Raw genomic sequence first — 23,669 nt, 5'->3', positions numbered from 1 at the left:
TTAGTTGTCTTTGATCTTGTTATTGCTCTTCTAATTATTCCTTGTCGCTCTTGATCCAATGATCTTGCCACTTTGATATGACATCACTCTTCTTGTGTGGCTACATTATACATCTTCAATATCCACATATGGTTGATGCTTTTTGCTCTTGATCAAATGATCTTGCTTTTTTGTTGTTGTCACTTTGTTATCATCAAAATATACCTTGTATCTACATTATATATCTATTGACATTGAGTAAATCAATGGTTCAATCAAACATGTTCTTCCTATATCAACAATTATAGGTCCGCACTGTGATGTATTTCCCAAAAGCTTCCTAGTTCATGCTTTTTTTTATCAAAGAGAAAGCATATCACACCCAACACTTTCTTAAGATATATGGCAGGGTTGGTTCTATTATGCTATGTGAATGAACTACTCTATTTTATGGTGTTGAACAAGTAAATGCTCCATGAATCTTGTTTCTTTTGAGCCTAGCATGTTTTTTTAATCTCATGGGTCTCCACAAAATATATTTGTAGGCAACTAGGCATGTGTTACTTTAAGAAACTAAATAAAGTGTGAAGGTCTTGTGAACCCCAACATCATGAAAACCGACTAGCATAAACCCCAACAATTGTAAATTAGTCTCCTAAATTACATTCTATTTCCTAATATATCACTACTTGCATTGAATATATGTTTCATTTTTATACAAGTTTCCATCATTATATTAGTATAAGCCACTCATGTGAATTGGTCAGGCTTCATATTTTCCTCACAATGGTATCTTGTTTATTTACTCTGCTTTCTTTTTGTGCAGGGGAAGTAGCTTAGAAAAAGATAAAACTTGTCTTTTTTCGTGATTTGAATTATGTGGATCCTAATGAAAGGTTTGATCCAAATGGATGGCTAAATGACCCAAATGGATGGCTTGATGATACAACTGAGCTCCTTAATATCATGTCAATATGGTTGATGATGGAACAAGCCTTTTTGGAGTCAGCGATTATATATATTGTGTCTTATCTACATATGTGTTGTGCGGTTCAAAGATGACGTGAGAGATTATCACTAAGGCAACGAGCTATACCAAGGATAAGAGAACAATCAAGGGTAGCATTCATAGGGAGGCTAATAAATGATGATGTTGCTTGTGTAGAACAACTCCGAATGAATACTTACACATTTCAAGTATTGTGTTCTCTTGTACGTGTTAAGGGTAAGCTAAAGGAAGATGGGTTAGTATCAATAGTAGAACAAGTAGCTATGTTTTTACACATATTAGCTCACCATGCTAAAAATCGTGTCATCAAGTTTAAATTCCAACGGTCGGGGGAAACTGTTAGTAAATACTTCAATTTAGTTTTAAAGTGTGTGCTGAGGTTGCAAGAAATTTTAATGAAGCTACCAGATCCAGTTTCTGAGAATTGCACTGACGATAGGTGGAAATGGTTTAAGGTATGAATTATATTATTTTTCGATTTTGCATTGTTTGTACTTATTTCACATGAATTAAATTGTTAAAGGTTGTTTACTTATCTATTACAGGGTTGTCTTGGAGCTTTAGATGGAACTTATATTACTGTTAATGTTCCTGAGGTTGACAAGCCAAGATATAGAAGTCGAAAAGGTGAAATTGCCACAAATGTGTTTGGAGTGTGCTCACGAGGCATGAAATTTGTATATGTGTTGCCGGGTTGGGAGGGTTCAGCTTTAGATGCTAGGGTATTGCACGATGCAATTAATAGGAGAAATGGCCTTAAGGTTCCAACGGGTAAGAACGTGTTAGTCATTTTATCACAATATATGGTATATTGAACCTTACTTGTTCTATTAAATAGGAAAATATATAATGGACCTTACTTGTTTTATTAAATATGACACTACTATTTGGTTGATGCTGGATACACTAATGGGGATGGGTTTCTTGCCCCTTATAGGGGGACAATGTACCATCTAAGCGAGTGGAGACATGGACATGTTCCGGCAACTCCTCAAGAAGTTTTCAATAAGCGACATGCTCAAGCTAGAAATGTCATAGAAAGGACATTTGGGTTATTGAAGATGCGTTGGGCAATTCTTTGAAGTCCAAATTTTTATGCCGTTAAAACTCATAACCAAATTATTATTGCTTGTTGCTTATTGCACAATTTGATCAGGAGGGAAATGGATATAGATCTTTTAGAGATAGAGCTAGGTAACATGTCTATTGATAAAGAGGTGGGACGAAGAGCTACATAATAGCATAGACACCGTTGACACCATTGATACAAGTGAAGCATGGAGTGCCTAGAGCCTAGACTCGCTAAGGCTGTCTGTGACATTAGGCTCCTGGCAGGCTTCAGCGGGAGGGGTGCATGAATGAATCAAATTATCACCCGAACAAGAGGGATCCAGAAGCTGTGTAGGTATGAAAGTGTATAGTTGAGGATGACTTAATGAATTCATATGTACTACTTATACTATTAAGAACATCTACTTTTCGGTAGCCCATAATTTAAGAACTTCATAGTTAAGCTTGCTTGACTTTGAGAAATTCTAGGATAAGTGGCCTCCTGAAAAATTTCTCAGAAAATATGTGAGTGAGAACAAAACACGCTGAAAAATCTTGTGCTTATTTGTAGGAACAGTCATTCATCCTACCAGTAGGCGGGCCTTACATAGGGTGTACATAACAATGTTTTGAAAAACAATCTATTTAATTTGGCAAATTGATATAGTTAAAAATATCATCCGATAAAATCGGTTTATTTTAATGTTTTAGAGAATTAACCGCTAAAAAAGCTTATTATTTTATTTTTTATTTTATGCACTATTTAATTAATGTAGACATAATAGAATGTGTGATGCATTAAATACTCATACTAAATACACTTTCTCTCTTTGGGTAGAAATAAGTGGTGTAATCAAATATATTTTTTTGGCCAGAAATTTCTCACAAACACATAAAAAAAAATTTCTTTCTAAAAACAATAACAGAAAATAGAATGGTTGTCGTGTATAACCAAAGGTAAATGACTAAATGGCATAAATAACTAGTTAGTTTATTACAATTAGCACTTAGTCATATGCAGAATAATTAAGAACACTAAAACAGTCTATAGATCTTTCACACCTACACAAGTCTGAAGCTAATATTTCCCCACTTCTTAAATCCACTGTCGGTGGATGGTATGGCTACCCAACTACAATAAATACATTCAAATTGATAAAACCTCTCCATGTAAAAGAGTGGCATTGGGGGTCTCCAGGATCTGTATTGTTCCCTTGGGAGACCCTGACATGCATGATAGTGATACAACAATAGGCTTCACCTTCTCAATAGTCTTGATGACAATGAAAAACACAACACGATACAGAACAATCATCCCCACAAGGATTGCAAGATCAACCCATTTTGAAATACTCAAGTCAACTTGCCATGTATTTCTTACAATCTCTTCACCACCAATGTAATTGTGTGAGCTTTGATTTGTGGCAAACCTTAGTCCTTCAAACTCGTTCTTGAGCAATCCTTGAAAGGCATATGTATGGAAGGCAACATAGTGTGATGGGTATCTCCAAAATGGCCTTGGAAGCTCATGTGGCATTTTAAAGAACCCGCTAATTAAAAGCATGATTCCTTGAATTCCAGCACCAGTTATGATACCCATTAGAAAGTTGGGAACAACACTAGCAACTATCATCATAAGACTCTCCACTAACATCAAACTAGAAAATAAAACACACAAGAAGTACAAAACGTGCTCGTATCCTTTCTGAAGACCAGCAAGGAAATAAGTTATAACTCCAGGAATCAGTGTAACCAACAACAAAAATGGGACAGAGGAAAAGGTGTTCCCAATTACAAACGCAGTGACACCATAATGCCCATTTTGTCTTTCTCGTTGAAATACCTGGGAACCAATATGGCAGAATTTTATTTTATTTTTTTCAGTGAATTCCTACTTTCTCAAAATTGAAAAAAAGAAAAACTTTATACTTATCTTTTCAACTTAGAATATGAATTTTTTTCTAAATTACCTCCATGTCTTCCACAAAGGAAGGGAATCCACCGATGGTCATAAAAGTTAGGAATGCAGACACAAATGCAAGAAGTGAACCTCTGTCCTGAAATAATCAAAAGTGATTGCACAATCAGAGGACATGGAGTAGCTAAATTTAAAGCCAGTTCAGTTTCAGTTATTCTATGTGACTCATTACTCATAGCTCTTCCTTTACTTTACCACTGTTACCTTAATTGAGCCATTACTTGTACCCAAATTATAGAAAACAGTGCCTAAACTTAAAGCCAATGCAACATATATGGCTAGGCGTAACCAGTAATAGCCTAGATCACGAAACATGTTCACAGACGATCTCTTTATAAGAACTAAGCACTGATTAAGGAAGCCTGCATGTCCTCTCTTCTTGTCAATTGAACTGGTTTCCTGAAACCCATTTAAATCCAATTAATGTCAATATTAATTTCGATCAAACTTAGGTATTTGCCATATATATGAGTGCTAGTAAGCCATGAAGGGTACCTTATCAGATAGTACTGCTACTTCGTTTTGAACTTCTTGGTTCCTTTCAGATGATTTATATGATGTCACAAGAATACGGATTGCTTCTTCTGTGGGTATTGTTCCAGTCCCTGCTAAACCCACCTCAATGTCCTGTGATAAATGTATTTAAATTAGATTTCTGTGAGTTTTCTCGGCTACTAATAAGAACCAACTCCAAAACAAGTTAGGTTGTTCAGTGAAGGCACTTGAATGGGGTAAAGCTTAGCCACATAAACAAATTTGTGTTGAAATTTACTTTTTATTAGAAGAATGGAGAGGTAATGATCCAACTCTAAATTTACTTTTTTTCCTATTACATATGGGTAAAGTGTATGTCATTATAAAGGATGTAAGGTTGTATTATTTTAAGAGAGAGAAAGAGATAGATAAAAGAGTAAAGATAGTTGACAAAAAAAAAGTGTGGGTCCTACCTCTTTGTGAGAGTAAAAGGATATAAGTTGTGTCATTTAAAATGATAAACATTTTTCCCTATATACATATATAGGAAAAAATATGTGTCATTTTAAAGGATGTAAAATTGTGTCATTTTAAGAGAGAAAAAGAGATAAATAGAGGAGGAGAAAAAGTTGACAAAAAAAAATAAAGATATGGGTCCCACCTCTTTGTGAGAATGAAATGACATAAGTTGTGTCATTTAAAAGGATAAACATTTTTTTCATATATATTTATATATATATATATATATATCATGTAATAGGAAAAAAATTATTTTTCTCCAGACACAAAATTAGTTGGGGTCCACTGATTTTTTGTTCTCTCTCTCTTCTAAATTTGTGTCTACAAGAAAAACTAAAATTTTTCTGTTACATGATACATATATATATATAAAGGTATTCGTGGTCTGGATTAGATCGATTTTGGAAGCAAAAATCATCTGATCCAATCCCGTTGATTTGATCATGTAATCATCCATTCAGTTTGATTTTTTTCCAAATTCGTTCCAATTTTATTCGGTTTGGATTGGATCTGTTTGCGATATTTTGAAAGCCTAAAATTTCAGTCATACAAATCACTAGCTATATCAAAATAAAGTCATATAAAGTTACACACCGCTAGATCTTTTCATGTCCACAAATCAATGTTGTAATATATTCATATAATATGCAAATAAAATATCTTTTATATGTATTGACTTTGTAAAATTTGTATGATAATTATTGTGCACGGTAGAAGTATCAGTAAACGATAATCTAATTTTCAATACAGTACAATAAAAAATTGAACTATCATTTTTTTCCTCCAACAAAAAGTTGATGGGTTAATGGGTCTTGGTTTAGAATTTTGCTATTGGGCTATGATTGAGAAATAAGTCCAAGTAGGTAGTGGGTAAGGTTGGTGAATCATTGGATCGATTTGGATTGAATCAGTTTTCACCCACCAATCCAAAAACTAATCCAATCCAATCAAATTTTGTGGTTTTTCTTTTGGTTTTCTGTTTTTCGATTTTCGGTTAATTCGGTTATCGATTTTTCGGCTCGGTCATCATGGTTTGAATCGATTTGGATTGGTTGATGAACACACCTACATATATATCCCATATATATATATGAGTCCCCAACTTCTTATGTTGTAGGAGAAGTTGTATACTAACGATAATACATAGTTGTAATATTAAAGTTAGTTTTTCTCTCTCTGCCAATGCCAGCCAACAACCTCTGAAGAGAGAGGAAAAAAAATAGCTTTTAAAATTATAACTATGTACTATTCGTAGTACATGGTGTTAACTCATTGCAGCAGAAGAAAACTTCTCCTACGAAATGAGAGTTATATTTCCATAAGTTTTGTTATTTTAAATGATATTATTTTGTGTCATTTTTTAATTAAATTACGTCATTTTAATGTGATTTTACTATATTTTTTTTTACATTTTTTCTTTTTTATAAAATTTGGAAAAAAAGAAAGTGGAGGAGAGAGAATGCAAAAATATATCATAACGCAGTTTCATTAAAAATGATAAAAAGTTGTTATCAAAAAAAAAAAATGATAAAAAGTTGTGTAATTTAAATTGACAAATATTTTTTCATATATATATATATATGTATATCCTCTTGTTCATCGATTATTTAACTAATTCGGTTTGAAAACTATTGGACCCATTATTGAGGGGCTCTTTTAAGATTATTTTCTCCATTTTCAGGGCTCAAACATCCGTCAGGGAGAAGAAGCTTCTTACCACTTGAATTAATGATTATTGGTTGTTCATTAAAAAAAACTTTGATATTATATCAAGAATCAAGTTTTCCAAAAGATTAAACTCGTCAGGCCAAGACATGAATGATTCTAACAATTACTGAACAAGAATGAAATCCTTTAAAAGGCACCAATCCCATTGAGTTATGGTCAGTTTACCTGATCGAAATCCTTGTTTATAGTTTTCAGTAAATGATCAGATGGATTTTGGAGAGCAGGACAAGGAAAACCATTTGAAGCGAAAAACTACATCAAAACAAAAACAGAATTACTAAGTGGACATGAAAACATAAAACTTTGTAATGATGTATATAAAATGGGCTATTTCCTAACCTCAGTTGCAGCAGAAGCAGGTCCAAAGTAAACAGTTCTACCAGAGGATAGAAGACAAAGGTTATGGAAGAGTTGAAAAACTTCACTACTAGGCTGATGAATTGATGCAATAACAGTCCTCTGAATGCCATCTTTTTGAGCCAGGGTAGCAATTCTTCTCATGACATAATAGGAAGCTGCACTATCGAGTCCACTAGTTGGTTCATCAAGAAAGAGAAGTTTAGGACGTGTTAGGATCTCAATGCATATACCCACTCTCCTCTTTTGACCCCCACTAATGCCTTTAGAACCCCACCCTCCAATTCTTGTATTAATGGCATCTTGCAAACCCATTTCTCTTATTGTAAAGTCTGCTATCTCTTTTTTCTCTGCCTTGGACATGGAGTCAGGTAATTGGAGTTGAGCTGAATAGTGCACCGCTTCTTTAACAGTTAAGGTTGTCAATAATGTATCATCTTGTGTGACATATGCCTGTGGTCACATAGATTGAAAAAATATTAGTTGATCACCGTACGTGGGTGGATAGTGACACTTAAATTAAAATCTCAATTTGTTTTTGTTGAAGAATTTAAGATTTTGTACCGAGGTTCCATAAGCAAGTGCTTGTTTGCGACCATTGATCAGAATCTCCCCCGTTTGCCTTGTGTTTGAACCTAATCTGCCTGAAATTTTAGTTCATATCATCATTTAATTTGTTCAAAACTTCAAATTGACCAGATACTAGAACATATCAAAGACTTTAGCATTCCCTCGCAATAATTTTTTTTTCCTTGTCAGATTTCCCAACCAAGACTTTTTTTCCCTCTCTTAGTATTGGTTGAATTTTTATATATTTTTTCATTTTTATCTACTTCATTAATTCCCAAGAAAACTACAAAACTTAACGTAACAAAAGAAACTTCGGTGGTAACGGGCCGAGTCGAGTCAAGCTTTCGTCTTAAAAGATTAAATCTGTGTTTAAATGTATTAGCTTGACCAAGTTTATTACCTGTTATGAATATAATTATCGGCATGTGGCTTGACTTATTTACAAAAAATAAAAGCTTGGTTTAGCCTATTTAAAAAAATAAGACAGTAAAAATTTATTCAAACAGAATATACAATCAACAATAATAGTTATATAAATATTTATAAATTCAATGTATATCCAAACAGCATAATATAGAAAAAAATTATTCAAAAAGTCTGTTTAACCAATAAAATAGGGTGAAATGGATTGAGGAGAGAGAGAGCTATTACAAGTAGTATAAAAATATTAAATAAAAAATAATATACTAGGCCAGCTTGAGAGGCTCTAAGGCCGAACTTTTGAATTGGGGTCTGAAGTCTTTTTATTAAACTAGCTTTTATACAAGTCCAAGCCTGATTTTAATAATCAATTTTACGAGTCGAGCCAAAGACCACTGAAACTAAAAGGCCCTTAATTTATTGAGTGAGGATATTCTAACTACCAAAAACTCTCACTACTAACTTACTACCCATCACATTACCATTGGATCAAAGAGAGAGAATGTTAAAAAGTTTTTGAAGAGAGAGAAAATGTTAATCTAATGATGATTAGATAGGTAGTAAGTTGGTAGTGGAAAATTTTAATAGGTAGAATATCCCTCCTCTAATTTATTTACCACCCTATGTGGATAGTTCATAACATTAGATCATGTCTTATTTAATTGCATTTTCGATACTTGGATTCTTAGAATGGAGTTGCATTTAAATTTTTTTTCTTTCGTGATAGGGGTCAAAGGCCTTGCCAGGGATTAGTGATTGATTTTTTTATGCAAATTTTCATTTAAAATTCATCTAGAATTTTATTTTATTTTTTAATAGAACATCTGGAATTTTTTTTATCTCATTGGGATGCTAAACTAAACTATAGTCGAAGTAAGTACCGAAGAGAAGCCGTTAAGGGGCGTTTGGTTAAGAAGAAATTTTTTAAATGCTAGGGAAATATAATTGATAAGGAAATGGTTGGAAAGTGAATTTGGTAGAAAAATGTAAAAAAAACTGTTTGGTTGGAAAAAAAATTAACCGGGAAAATTAGGTAAGATTTATAAAATCTATGTTTGGTTTGAGGTAAAATATAGATGTGAAATAAGTGGCAATTACAAAAATATCCTTATTTTTAAAATAACTGTAAATTACGAAAGTCTCTCATGGTCCTGAAAACAATTTTTCATTTTATGTAAAACAAAAGAACTCTGTTCAATTACGAAAATGTCACAATTAGTTTTCTAATACAAAATGGAGGGTCACTTTGGTCACAATTTTCACTCTCAGTTTTCTACTTCCCTAATTTTCCATAAACACCACATCTCAAGAGGTATTCTTAAACAGTGAATTTGAGCACAAAATCAACTGAAATATGGTTTTCTATGCAAACTTCTTTCCTAGACTTTTTTTTTTCATAAACTTGTACCAAACATGGCATTTTGAGATATCTACCCACACTTCCCCATCTATCTCAAAAGAAAACCTCAACCAAACACACTATCAGTATTCTATTATTAGAGCCCGTTTCTTTGCACTTTTCAAAAAAAAAAAAATGTATCTCTTTCTTATTTTAGAAGCGTTTTTTATAAAAGTTAAAATTATTTATATTTTTTAAAAAATATTTAGTTTTTGAAAAAAATATTTGGCTATTGACTTCTGCTTTTTTTAGAAGTTAAAATTTTTAGTTTCTGAAAAAAATAAAATTTTGACTTTTTTTGTGATTTTGACTTTTTTTTAAAAGCAGATATCTAAACGAACTAAAAATGAAAAGTACTTCTTTTTTTTTTAAAAAAAAACAACTTTTGAAAAAAAAAAAGTCCATCCAAACATGGCCTTGGTGCCTTTGGCCATATTTTCATGCAGCCAGACTCGTCTTTATAGCATGTCAAACGTGATTTTATGACTCGAAATTATATTTGGTAAAATGTTCAATGTCTTCACTATGATTTTGCCTCCAAATTTGGGCTAAGTAGGAAGCAAGCTTTTTTTTTTTATAGATAATTTTTTGTTTGCTTTCCTCTGACAACTTTTTAACAATTTTGAACTTTTAACATATTTCTGATAAAATAGTATAATTTATACCCTTCGCGTAATTACTCATCCAAAAGTGATTTTGACTAATTATAATAACAATATGCATTCCATCAAAAATTACTTTTCACAATTAGGTATCCAGAACAAAAATTACTCCACTTTAATTTTATTTTTAATTAAAATTATTTTTAAATTTTAAATCTATATATACTCATAAGCACACACATACTTCACGAAGAAATGCCCAAAGCCTTGGTTCCTTTGTTTACTACTGATCATATACGATAAGTTTTCTAATGTTCTTAAGTTTTTTTTTTTTTTGGGTTGTAATCAACCGCGGACCTTGGATTTTTTTATGATTGGGGGCGAAAATAAAATATTAAAGTTAGATGTGTTGTTAAAATTAACGGGAGAAATTAACTCTTATAAATATTTTTGAGTGAGGGAATGGCTATTACATGCATGTATATATACTTATGACCAGCACCTCAAGTATTGGATTAGGAGACTTTCTTTACAGTTTTCGTCTCCACAGTTTCAAATTTTAGTTACACATGCTCCAAACCCTCCGTATAAAATGAAAATGGAAAAAGTAAAATAAAATTGGCTACAAAACTTATAGGCAAACAATAATGATGCATGAGGTTATTTAGAAGCATCGATCATTTTGATATATATATATATATATATATATATATATACCTGCTAAAGTATCAAGTAGTGTAGACTTGCCACAACCAGAAGGACCCATTATGGCCAAGAGCTGCCCTGGCTTGGCATAACCAGTTAGACCCTCAAGAATTGTTTTGCTTCCATTCTTTCCCTTCGAAGTAGTCACCCATAGATCCTTCCATGTCAGAAAGATACCCACCTCTTCTGTCTTAGCTTCTCCTCCATTCTTTTTTGGAGCTCTAATAGCTTCCATTTCAAGTGTGGTGATCTCAATGTCTAGGACATTTTGCTGGGGTACTGATTTGGAGATGTGTTTAGTTTCATAATCAATAGGAGCAGATTGAAGACATGAATTAGAGGAAGCCATTAGTAGCTATAGGAGTCCTTATGAGAGGTGAGGGGGAAAGAAGTGTTGTAGAATGGCTCACTGAATTTGTCGTAAATGAAGTCAATTATATAGATTTTTTTTTTGGAAAGTAAAATCAATTATATAGATTTAATTATGGGTTAGATATTTCTTATGTGGTAAGAGATAAAATTATCACCAACATATCCAGAAAAATATGTGGGGTCATGTGAAATGAAGAGATAAAAAAAATACCGGCCCCACATATTTTTATGTCAGTATAAGATAGAATTATCTCCTACCAATATATGTAGCAATTAAGCATGTGTTTGTGGTCACCGGCGAACCGAAAAAAATTTATTTACGTCCACACATTTAATAACATTTAATAACGGGGTTCGGGGGCAGAGCCTAGGGGTGTTAAATGAACCAGGGGCCTTTGGCTCGGCTCATGAAGGCCTGAGCTTACATGTCTAAAATTTGTTGTTAGCACCAGGCTTGAACTTGTATAAAAGCTCGTTTAATAAAAAGGCCTCAGACTCCAATTCAAAAGCTCGGCCTTAGAGCCTCTCAGGCTGGCCTAGTATATTATTATTATTTTTTATACTACTTATAATAGCTTTCTCTTTTTCCTCAATCCATTTCACCTCGACTTTTTGAATGATTTTGTTCTATATTATGCTGTTTGGATATACATTGGATTTATGAATATTTTTGAAATTACTAGTGTTGTTGATTGTATATTAGGGTTGAATAAAATTTTGCTATTTTATTTTTTTTAAACACGCTAAATCAGACTTTTAATTTTTGTAAATAAGCTAAGCCACAGACCGATAATTATATTTATAACAGGTAATATGCTTGGTTAGGCTGACACATTTAAACACAGACTTAGCCTTTTATGACCAAAACTCGACTTGGCTCGGCCAGTTAACACCCCTAGTCTAGAGCCCCGGAATTTTTTTTTTTTTATAAAAATTTTAAATACATTAAGAATTAAAAGAATATAAAAAAAAAACTTCAACTTAATATAAAAAGATAGTAATCAAAAAAGGGGAAGGATCCGTTTACAAACTTTTTTTACAAATTTTTGCAAATTATACTATGTACTTCCGGGAGAACATAGTGTAATTTGTAAGTGTTTGTAAATAAAAAGTTTGTAAATATAACCATCTCCAATCAAAAAATAAAATAACTAATCTATTACAATATAGAGAAGGCCACCACCACATACATAACCTTAGAATATCTTTGAAATTCGTTTTGAAAATAAATGGCGAGACTTTTTTTTTTTTTTGTAACAAATAAACACCATAAAATTAATCACACGAAACAACAGAAAGTGCTACCCGTAGGTCATTAGATGTTCCACATATATACATTCTGTAAGTTTCAATTTCTTGTTGAGAAACACTACCACTACGAACTGCGTAGTGATTACCATCCACTCTGTCACGCAGCGAAAAAATAATCTTTTGGTTGACGCAATAGTTACGGAAGGGGTGCTTCTTGCTTATCTTGATTTGAAGCGAGGGACATCATGCACGAAACACACTCACACACCATAGTCTCAAGGCCCCACCCACCAGCATCATCAATAACATGTTAGGAAATTATAATTTTCTAATAATTATTGTGGATCACATATTATATTAATAATTATATTGTGCTATTTATATATATTGAGTAAATTAAAGTGATCAGTTAAATATTCTTAAATAAATTCTTAAGTGAGTATGGGTTGAATGAGTGAATACCGGTGTTGGGCTAACTAGGTATAATGGGAGCTTATTGGCCCAACAATAAAGATAAAAACACTATAAGGGTTATGGTCCCCAATATGTCAAATTAACAACCTAGTTTCTCTTCCCGATCAAGAGAGAGACGAAACACTAAGGAATATGGTTTTAGGGTGATTTGACTGAGGAAGACTACAAACCCCAAGAGACAAGATAAAAGCTATTTCGCTACAATGGAGACAGGTATGCCTCCACCTTTATGTTCTTATTTTTTTATGATTTGGTATGATGGAGTTTGGCTTGTACGTGATAGTTATCACCAAAAGGTTTTGAAAAATTAAAAATTTCAACAATTGATATCAGAGCCAAAATCATATTGAATCATGAGAAAATTTAGTTTTGGTTTGATCCTTATATATGACTTTAAATAGAGATACCAGGTATATATAATTATAAGATCCAATCAATTGCGATCAATTTTTTAAATCTGAGTTGTTGTGTAAACCGTGGTTGTTCTGTCTTTTCTTATATATCATGTAGTATATATATTGTATACAATTGAAATCAACCCACGGCAATTCTCGTGAATTAGAAATCAATTTTCGATTGTCGTGCCAAGTCTACAATTGATTTGTCGTGAATAATTTTGTAATCGTAATACTTTAGTCTCGATTTTCGTGCTTTGCATTGTTTCACTGTTTATTACAAATTGCTATCTCGATTGGTAAATTTGTTGCACTGATTATATTTATTGGCAACGAATTGTTTTGAATATTATATATATTTGCTTAAAAATTGTCGTCTTGTTTTACATGTATTGGTCATGGCATATATGTAATTGTATAATTGTTGCATTGTGTATGTATATGTTTCGATTTGAATTGTTGGATTTGAATTGTCAAATAACCTATATATGATATTTATTCAGTATACAATTTAAGCAGATTTTTATTTTATTTCGTGAATATATGCTGTTCAGATTTTATTACAAGTTAATTGTAAGTCAAAATTCACAACAATTTAATTGTTTGATCCTTGGAATATTTGTGAATTGTTGATGTATTTTTTGCACTTTTTTTCGGTGCATTATGTATTTTTATGGAATTATTTTATTTTTAAATGGGTTTACTATCCCTAAAAGTTTCTATTTGAAATTAAATATGATAGGTTTGTTAGCCGCCACGGTGGTCAAATTTATAAAGGTTAATTTGATTTCAAATAGGTTGGTCATATAAATATATTTTATTTATGCAAATAATAATCGGCCCACAGGAAGGTTATTGTTTGGCCAAATAACATATGTTGTATGATCATGTGTGTGTTTATTGCTTATGCGGATAGTGATCGGCCCACAGGAAGGTTATTATTTGGCCAAGTAACAAACATACCTATGGTAATAAATATGTGACAATTATCAAGAATTCTCCATGTAATTCATAGTCGGCTCACAGGAAGGCTATGATTTGACAAGACTTATTGTCAATGTTTGATTACTACATTGAGAGTACCACTTACAAGTTGATATTCTTGTCCTCAGACTAAATATTAATGTTGTGCTAGGTATCTTATAATAAACTCATTTTACTTCGGATTATTTGTATGTTATCTTTTTTGTTCTCTGTATAGTTTCTTCTACCGCTGCCAATTATGTTGCTCAAATGAATATGCTTCCAATGCTTAATGGGGAAGATTTCAAGCTGTGGAAAGAGAATGTGGAAATTGTTCTCGGCTGCATGGATCTCGACAATGCGCTAAGGACTGAGAAACCCACTTCCACTCGGGAAAATCCAAACACGGATAAAATTGAGAAGTGGGAACGCTCAAATCGCATGTGTCTGATGATCATGAAACGTTGCGTTCCGGAGGCGTTTAGGGGCTCGATTGTTGAGACTACTGATGTCAAGTTGTTTCTGAAGGAACTCGAGCAATACTTTGCTCGAAATGAAAAGGCTGAAATTGGACAAACCTTGTCCAAACTCATAAACATGAGGTATAAAGGAAAGGGAAACATAAGGGAGTACATTATGGAAATGTCTAATCTTGCTGGAAAACTAAAGGCATTAAAGTTAGAGCTGCCCTCTGAGTTGCTCATATACTTAGTTATTATCTCTCTTCCTACACAATACGGTCAATTTGTGGTGAGTTATAACACTCAAAAGGAAAAATGGACTCTTAATGAGCTCATTTCTCACTGCGTGCAAGAGGAAGAGAGGTTACAGCGAGAGAAGACTGATAGTGCTCACTTGGCATCAACCTCTCAAGACAAGAAAAGAAAGAGAGCTAAGGATAATGCAGATGCTTTGCCAAAGAAGCAAAAGAAGCAGGACCAGGAATTCACCTGTTTCTTTTGTAAGAAATTTGGACACATGAAGAAAGAGTGTTCCAAATACAAGGCATGGCGCGAAAATAAGGGTATGACTCTCACTTTAGTTTGTTGGTGCTGGTTCTGTGGCACAAGCGTTTAGGTCATATCTCTAAACAGAGAACTCATAGGCTTGTGACTGATGGAATTCTTGAACCCCTTGATCTGGATGATTTTGAGGTGTGCATTGAATGCATAAAGGGGAAACAGACAAACATAAGGAAAATAGGTTCCAACAGAGCTCCAGACGTCTTAGAATTGATTCATACGGATATTTGTGGAACATTTCCTATAGCCTCTTGGAATGGTCAACAATACTTTATCACATTCATAGACGACTATTCAAGATTTGGATACCTATATTTGATTAGAGAGAAGTCACAATCATTGGATGTGTTCAAAGAATTTAAAGCTGAAGTTGAACTTCAGTTAGGCAAGAAAATTAAGGCCATTAGATGTGATCGTGGTGGTGAATACTATGGTAGATCTGATGGATCAGGTGAACAACGTCCAGGGCCCTTTGCGATCTTCCTAAAGGAGTGTGGAATCGTCCCGCAATACACAATTCCCTGTAAACCTAGCATGAATGGTGTTGTGGAAAGGCGAAATCGGACTCTTAAAGACATGGTGAGAAGTATGCTTAGTCATTCTTCATTGCCAGAATCACTTTGGGGATAAGCACTAAAGACTGCAGTTTATATCCTTAATAGGGTTCCCAGCAAAGCAGTGACAAAAACTCCTTATGAGCTATGGAATGGAAAGAAACCTAGCATAAGGCATTTACACATTTGGGGTTGTCCAGCAGAAGCGAGGCCTTATAGGCCAAATGAAAGAAAGTTGGACTCAAGAACAATCACCTGCTATTTTGTTGGATATGTTGAACGCTCTCAGAGCTTTAAGTTTTATAATCCCACTACAAGATCCTTTTTTTGAGACGGGAAATGCCAGATTCCTTGAGGATGTTGAGTTTGGAGGGAAGATAAAATAAGGAATGTTGTCTTTGATGAGGAAGAAAATTATATTTCTCTTCCTAATATTGTCATCATTCAAGATGCAATTACGGAACAAGCAATTAATGATCAGGTCCCTGTTCATAACATTGTTATGGAATAGGCTTTGGTCCCTGACATTGCTTTGGGTCAAGACAATAATGAACCACCCCCTATGACACATATAGAACAAACTCAACAAACTCAAGAAGTGCCATTAAGGAGATCCACTAGAGAAAGGAGAAATGCAATTCCGGATGATCATATTGTGTTTCTTCAAGAGCATGAAAATATTTTAAGCTTGAAGGAAGATGATCCAATCAACTTCCAACAAGTCTTAGAAAGCTCTAATGCTCATAAATGGATTGATGCCATGAAAGTTGAGATGCAATCTATGAAAGACAACGACGTTTGGGATCTTATTGAGTTGCCTAAAGGTGCAAAACCCATTGGTTGTAAATGGATATTTAAAACCAAAAGGAATTCAAATGGCAACATCGAAAGATATAAGGCACATCTAGTTGCTAGAGGTTTCACTCAGAAAGAAGGCATAGACTATAAAGAGACTTTCTCTCCGGTTTCTACGAAGGACTCTTTTAGGACAATAATGGCGCTTGTGGCTCATTTGGATTTGGAGCTACATCAGATGGACGTAAAGACAACATTTCTCAATGGTAACATTGACGAGACAATTTATATGATGCAACCAGAAAACTTTGTATTGGGAGATTCAAAGTCTATGGTTTGCAAATTAAAAAAGTCCATCTATGACCTTAAGCAAGCTTCTCGTCAATGGTACCACAAATTCCATCAGGTTATTATCTCCTATGGCTTTGAGGTGAATTTAGTGGAAGATTGTGTGTATCACAAGTTTAGTGGGAGTAAATTCATATTCCTAATATTATATGTTGATGATATCTTACTTGCCAGTAGCGATATAGGCTTATTGCATGAAACCAAGAAACTTCTCACTAAAAATTTTGAGATGAAGGACCTTGGTGATGCATCTTTTGTCTTAGGAATACAGATACTTCGAGATCGCGCTCAAGGTATCCTACGGTTATCACAAAAGGCCTACATTGAAAAGATTTTGGATAGATTTGGCATGAAGGATTGTTCGTCAGGAGATACGCCTATATCTAGGGGAGACAAGTTTAGTCTCGCCCAATGCCCTTAAGGTAAGCTTGAGATGATAGAAATGACAAAGGTACCTTATGCTTCGGCAATAGTAAGCCTTATGTATGCCCAGGTTTGTACTCGCCCTGATATAGCATTTATAGTGGGAGTGTTAGGAAGATACTTGAGAAATCCAGGAATGGATCATTAGAAAGCAGCCAAGAGGGTTATGCGGTATTTAAAGAGAACAAAAGATTATATGCTTACATATCGGAGGTCAGATGAATCAGAGATCGTCAGATATACTGACTCTGATTTTGCTGGATGCCAAGATAGTAAAAGATCCACGTCAGGTTATGTCTACATGTTGGTTGGAGGAGCTATTTCTTGGAAGAGTGTTAAACAGACACTCGTAGCTTCCTCTACTATGGCCGTTGAATTTGTAGCTTGTTTTGAGGCATCCAACCATTGTGTATGGCTGTGAAACTTTGTCACAAGGCTGCATATAGTAAGTGGTGTTGAAAGGCCACTGAAGATTTATTGTGACAACAGGTCAGCAGTGTTGTACTCCAATAACAACAGAAGCTCTTCAAAATCGAAGCACATCGATATAAAGTTTCTGGTTGTTAAAGAAAGAGTTCAGAGTGATCAGATTTCCATAGAACACATATGGACGAACTCCATGCTTGCGGATCTGCTTACTAAAGGCTTAGTGCCTAAGGTCTTTCACGAGCATACTGCTCATATGGGTGTTGTTTTGTTCGATGACACTTCGGTTTAGTGGGAGTTCTTTATGTTGGTGTTCTATGTAAATAAATAAATGAAATATTCTTATGTTTGTTTTCTGCAAAATAAAGAATTCAATGATATTTTCCCTCTGAATGTATTATATTGTGTGCTTGTGTTTCTGCTTTGTGTATGCAGAAAATTTAGGATTGATCTCATAAAGATTAAAGTAGGACCAGTTGGAAATAGGCATGGTAAGATCACATTGCATGTAATTTCCATGCCACTCATCCATACTTGATCTATATCATTGAATATATTGGTGCGATGACCATGGAAGGTTTAGTTACGCTTGAAAGTGACAAAAGCCGCCATGATCTCATATTGATATAGGAGGTGGACCAGATTGTATCAAGGAGGAATCTAAAGAAAAATAGCATACAATTGCGCACTAAAGATATACGATATAATTATCTCAAGTTAATATATGGCCCAAGTGGGAGATTGTTAGGAAATTATAATTTTCTAATAATTATTGTGGGTCGCATATTATATTAATAATTATATTGTGCTATTTATATATATTGAGTAAATTAAAGTGATCAGTTAAATATTCTCAAATAGATTCTTAAGTGAGTATGAGTTGAATGAGTGGATACCGGTGTTGGGCCAACTAGGTATAATGGGAGCTTATTGGCCCAACAATAAAGATAAAAACACTATAAGGGTTATGGTCCCCAATATGTCAAATTAACAACCCTAGTTTCTCTTCCCGAACAAGAGAGAGACAGAACACTAAGGAATACGGTTTTAGGGTAATTTGACTGAGGAAGACTACAAACCCCAAGAGACAAGATAAAAGTTATTCCGCTGCAATGGAGACATGTATGCCTCCACCTTTATGTTCTTAATTTTTTATGATTTGGTATGATGGAGCTTGGCTTGTAGGTGATAGTTATCACCAAAAAGTTTAGAGGAATTAAAAACAATCACCGTCGTCCCTCTTACCTCATCATCATCAACCCAAATGTCTCTCTGCTTTGTCTTGGTGTCCACCACTCCATCCTGATTATTTTGCTTCTTTGGCCTTCTGCTTTGCATCTAAGCCATCACTTCAAGCACCAAAATCAACCATCAAATTTTTTCTTTTCTTTTTTTTAAAAAAAAATTTATGTCGCAAGTGCAGACAATTGTGCATGAGTAGATCCGCCAATAGTTCAATGTATCTTGTATGAAATAAAATTATCTCTTATACATACATAAGAATATACGTGATTCGTATTTCTCTTGGTTTTTTTTTTTTTTTTTTCATATGAGCCCATATAGATCTCATACACTTATATATATAAGATAAAATCATCTCCTAGAACATAACATAAGAAACGTCACACCTTTAATATTGTTGCCAATGGGAAAATGAATGTTTGTGGTACGAAGACTTTGCTGGGCTCCCGTAGAAGTAGTGATGGGAAAAAATCGAAAACAAGCAATGCGTTTTTTAAGAAAATCGTGGAAAGGTGTTAGTTGAAAAATGATTATCTTTAAATTATTTTTGTAAAATATTAATAAATTTTAAAAATATTTATTTTATCTCTAAAATATAAAGTAGAAACAAAAATCAAATAGAATATAATCAAAGACAATTAACAAAAGAAATTATTTTCCAAATATTTAATTTTTTCTGTCGGAAAAATTCCGAATGTGGAGCTTGTGAAGGAATATGATTTCTCCAACGTGGGACTTCAACAGGCCAAATTTACCTATTTATTTTATCTCTTTCTTTGCTTTAATGGTTCTTATTATCATTATTGTTAACAACTAAAAAAGATATGGACAAAAATAAGTGTTCAAATCTCCAATCGTATGAAATATTTTTTTTAATTGTTAAATATTTCATTGGTTCTTTTTTCTTTTTAAAAATTTTGTTTAATAAAAATTTAGAAATTATTAAATAACGTTCATTATCAGTGAAATAAGTTCGTTTGATGGATATACCATTCATTAAAATATTAAAAATATTTGTTACCAAAAAAAATATTAAAAATATTATTATGATTTTATTAACTTTCTCTCCCACTTATTATTACTAAGGATAAATTATAAAAACTAATAATTCATTAAATTTTAAAAAGACAAATAAAAATGAACAAAAACACCTTTTATAAATAGATAGATGAAAATATGGAGAAAGTGATTCTAATTTCTAACCACACATATGTCAAAAAATTATCTACCTATATGTGATTGAATTAATTTTGTGTCTCTTTCCTATACTATTTTCGTAATATAAAATATGGGTATAATGTCTTTTATGTTGTAAAAAATAAAATTATCTCCTATATCCACATAAAAGTATGTGGAATCCATGTCTTTTTTTTTTCTCTTTTCTCTTCTGACCCCCCTCATAGGTCCTACATATTTTTATGTGTAAGAGATAATTTTATCTCCTATAACATGAGAAACATCAAACCCGTAAAACATTATGTTTTATTTCCTTATTTGAAATTTACATACCTTATAAGATATACCTTATACATATCTTAAAAAACATAAAATTAAATCTGCAAGAAATTATAAAAAAGATTTTTCTTTTTTTACTATATTAGTATATGACAAAAACAAGTACGAGGTGTATAATATTTCAAGGGGAAGGATATTGTGACAACCAAGTTGTGTTACTACCAATCAATTTCACCGTTAGATCGATTATGTTGATCCAACGGTTATATTTATTTCCATCTTTGTATGGTCATGATTCCCCATATTTAAAGTGAAAGCATTAAATATGGGAAATCATAACCATATAAAGGTGAAAATAAATATAAAGTATTAAATTTGGAGAATCATGACCATACAAAGATGGAAATAAATATAACTGTTGGATCAATATAATCGATCTAACGATAAGATTGATTGGTAGTCACTTGGTAGTAACACAACTTGGTTGTCACAATATCCTTCCCCATATTTCAAAAACAAAAACAAAAAACAATTTACACACTCCGTACACCCAGACTAAGAAATATCACGATTTTCTACTTTGGCCATTCTTGAAAATGTTTCTAGTTTTGTGGCTTTTTTTTCTTTTTTCTTTTTTAATCTAGAGTAAAATCTAACCAGGATAATATCATTATTGTGCAAGAACTTATACACTCAATGCATAGGATGAAAGGGAAAAAGAGTTCCTTGTCCATTAAGACTGACCTTGAAAAAGCTTATGATAAGCTTAGCTGGAAGTTCATCAACTCTGTATTGGAGGACTTAAAGTTTCCGAAGGCTATGGTTAAGGCAATTATGGGATATGTAACTAGCCCTACATTAGATATCCTTTGGAATGGAGCTAGAACTGAAAAGTTCCAATCTCAGAGGGGTATTAGGCAAGGGGATCCACTTTCTCCCTACCTCTTTGTCCTATGTATGGAGAAGTTAACCCATTTGATCCTGGATGAGGTGACAGTGGGGAATTGGCATCCTATAAGGGCTGGTAGATCTGGACCTCCCATCTCCCACCTTATGTTTGCTGATGATATCATTTTATTTGCTGAAGCCTCCCTGAGCCAATTGAACTGTATAGTTAACTGCCTGGAGAAATTTTCCTTGATGTCAGGTCAGAATGTGAGTATAGAGAAGTCTTGCATCTACTTCTCTAGGAATGCTCCTCAGGAGGCTGTGAACTCGATCTCAGAGATTAGTGGATTCAAGAATGTGGATAGCTTAGGCTGCTATTTGGGAACTAGGATGAGACATGAGAGGATGAACAAAAATCATTATGCTGTTGTTATAGCCAGAGTTCAGGATAGGCTTCATGGATGGAAGTCTAAATGTCTTTCTTTGGCTGGTAGAATCACCTTAGCCAAGAGTGTAATCTCGGTTGTTCCTTGCTATCACATGCAAAATAATTCTATTCCTGTTCATGTTTGCCAGGAAATAGAGAAGCTTCAAAGAACTTTATTTGGGGGGATCTGGAATCAAAGAGGAAAGCTCATTATGTGGCCTGGGAGGTTATGTGTCAGCCTAAGGATCGTGGTGGACTGGGGATTATTAATCTGAGGGTCCAGAATGAAGCTTTTATGCATAAGCTAACATGGCAGATCACTAGGGACAAGGATAGCCTTTGGGCTAGAGTACTAATTTCAAAGTATGGCAGGAATCAGGACATTAACCGGAGCTGGATTGCAAAAGAGCAGGGCTCATCTCTGTGGAGGAATATTTGTTTGGCTAGACATAAGATGAATAATCAGCTTGAGTGGGTTTTAGGGAATGGAAGGACAGTTTATTTCTGGACAGATTTATGGGGAGGATGGCAAGGTCCTCTCCTTGAGCTGGCTCTAACTAAACCCCCCATGGCTGATCTTAGCCTCAAGGTGAGTGAGGTATTTGATTTTGATGCAGGGAGTTGGAAGTGGGATTACTTGGTAAACTTTCTGGATATCTCTGTTTGCAACCAGTTGAGAGTTAAGTCCCCTCCTGTTCCTGATAGTTCTGAAGACTGGCTCAATTGGAAAGTGGGGAAGCCAGGTAAGTCCATAGTCAGCAATGCTTATTGCAATCTGCTGGATCCTATTGGCACAAAGGATCGGATGTGGTCTATAATCTGAAAATGGAAGGGGCCTCTTCGAATTGCTGTTTTCCTTTGGCTGGCCTGTCTGAATAAGTTGCCAGTTAGAAGTTCTACATGTCACTGGAGTGGTGGTGAGGTTCTATGTCCAACATGCCTAAATGGCCAGGAAACCTTACTCCATACTTTGAGAGATTGCAAAGCTGCTAGAGAAGTTTGGGAATGCTGGTTTGCAGGCTCAATCCCTAGGAATTTTTTGTCTGCAGAAGGTACAGAATGGTCCAGGCTCAACTTGGTTAAGCCTTTTAAGTCCAACCTTTGGCACTCTTGGCTCGAAATCTTCTTTGTTACCTGCTGGTTCCTCTGGTTCTGGAGAAACTCAACAGTGCATGATATTACCTTTTCCAGGCCACATGAACCAGTACATACGATTCTGAGGTACCTAGCTGATATCAAGAATAGTAACAATGCTGACCCTTTTCCCCCTCTGTCTGATAGCTCCAATCACATTGGTTTATCTGATTTCACTGCCCAGTCCAGTGCTCAAGGTAATATCAGGATATTTGTGGATGAGGCTGTATATCAGGCATCCCACATTGGGGCTTGTGGTGGAGTAGCTTGCACCACAAAAGCAGAATGGATCCGAGGCTTTGCTTACAACATAGGGGTATGTTCACCTTTGGAGGCTGAGTTATGGGGGATCCTTCATGGTTTGAGACTTGCTAGGACCTGAAGATTCCTAGTGTTTGGCTAGGTTGTGACAGCAAGAAGGCTATTTGTTGTGCAGAGGACAATGCAAAGCATGTGGTTTCTCTGCTCTAATAGGTAGCATACAGGAAACAACTCAATATTTTGAGTGTGTTCAGCTGGAGTACATTCCTAGAGATTTCAATATTTGTGCTGATGGATTAGCCAAGGAAGGATTGATTCTTCAGGGTGGTGAGATGAAGATTTTTGAATTCCCCACTGATAGTTATGAGTCCTTTTGGTTTTCTTTTTGTACTAAACTGATGGTGGAACAGGTTTCTGCAAACATGCATCAGCTTTTTGTGTAGTGTTTC

General features: G+C 34.1%; 3 protein-coding genes across 3 annotated transcripts; 2 read left to right on the top strand and 1 right to left on the bottom strand.

Annotated features, from left to right (window-relative positions):
* Window positions 1–1,155: 1,155 nt before the first annotated feature.
* LOC133307488 (protein ALP1-like) lies at window positions 1,156–2,070 on the top strand. Its single transcript, XM_061508000.1, has 3 exons — window positions 1,156–1,443; window positions 1,534–1,769; window positions 1,926–2,070. Exons 1-3 carry the CDS (start codon window positions 1,156–1,158, stop codon window positions 2,068–2,070), a joined length of 669 nt encoding a protein of 222 aa, XP_061363984.1.
* Window positions 2,071–3,185: 1,115 nt separating this feature from the next.
* Window positions 3,186–11,139, bottom strand: LOC133307487 (ABC transporter G family member 1-like). Its single transcript, XM_061507999.1, has 8 exons — window positions 10,803–11,139; window positions 7,659–7,738; window positions 7,077–7,547; window positions 6,903–6,989; window positions 4,512–4,643; window positions 4,221–4,415; window positions 4,009–4,095; window positions 3,186–3,881 (listed from the first exon to the last, which is right to left on the bottom strand). Exons 1-8 carry the CDS (start codon window positions 11,137–11,139, stop codon window positions 3,186–3,188), a joined length of 2,085 nt encoding a protein of 694 aa, XP_061363983.1.
* A 1,951-nt stretch (window positions 11,140–13,090) lies between these two features.
* Window positions 13,091–23,630, top strand: LOC133307489 (uncharacterized; the record flags this gene model as incomplete). The annotated part of the gene is made up of 7 exons (XM_061508001.1): window positions 13,091–13,100; window positions 14,484–14,847; window positions 21,155–21,888; window positions 21,975–22,414; window positions 22,499–22,568; window positions 22,845–23,318; window positions 23,434–23,630. Coding segments are annotated over exons 1-7 (2,289 nt in total), but the record flags the coding sequence as incomplete, so codon positions are not given.
* Window positions 23,631–23,669: the final 39 nt, after the last annotated feature.

Source organism: Gastrolobium bilobum, unplaced genomic scaffold, assembly GCF_033153095.1.
Source record: "Gastrolobium bilobum isolate Gb01-03AN ecotype WA unplaced genomic scaffold, APGP_CSIRO_Gbil_v1 utg324066, whole genome shotgun sequence".
In the NCBI taxonomy this organism is placed as follows: domain Eukaryota; kingdom Viridiplantae; phylum Streptophyta; class Magnoliopsida; order Fabales; family Fabaceae; genus Gastrolobium; species Gastrolobium bilobum.
Note: the sequence above shows the minus strand (reverse complement) of the source record. Positions and strands in the feature narration are given on the sequence as shown.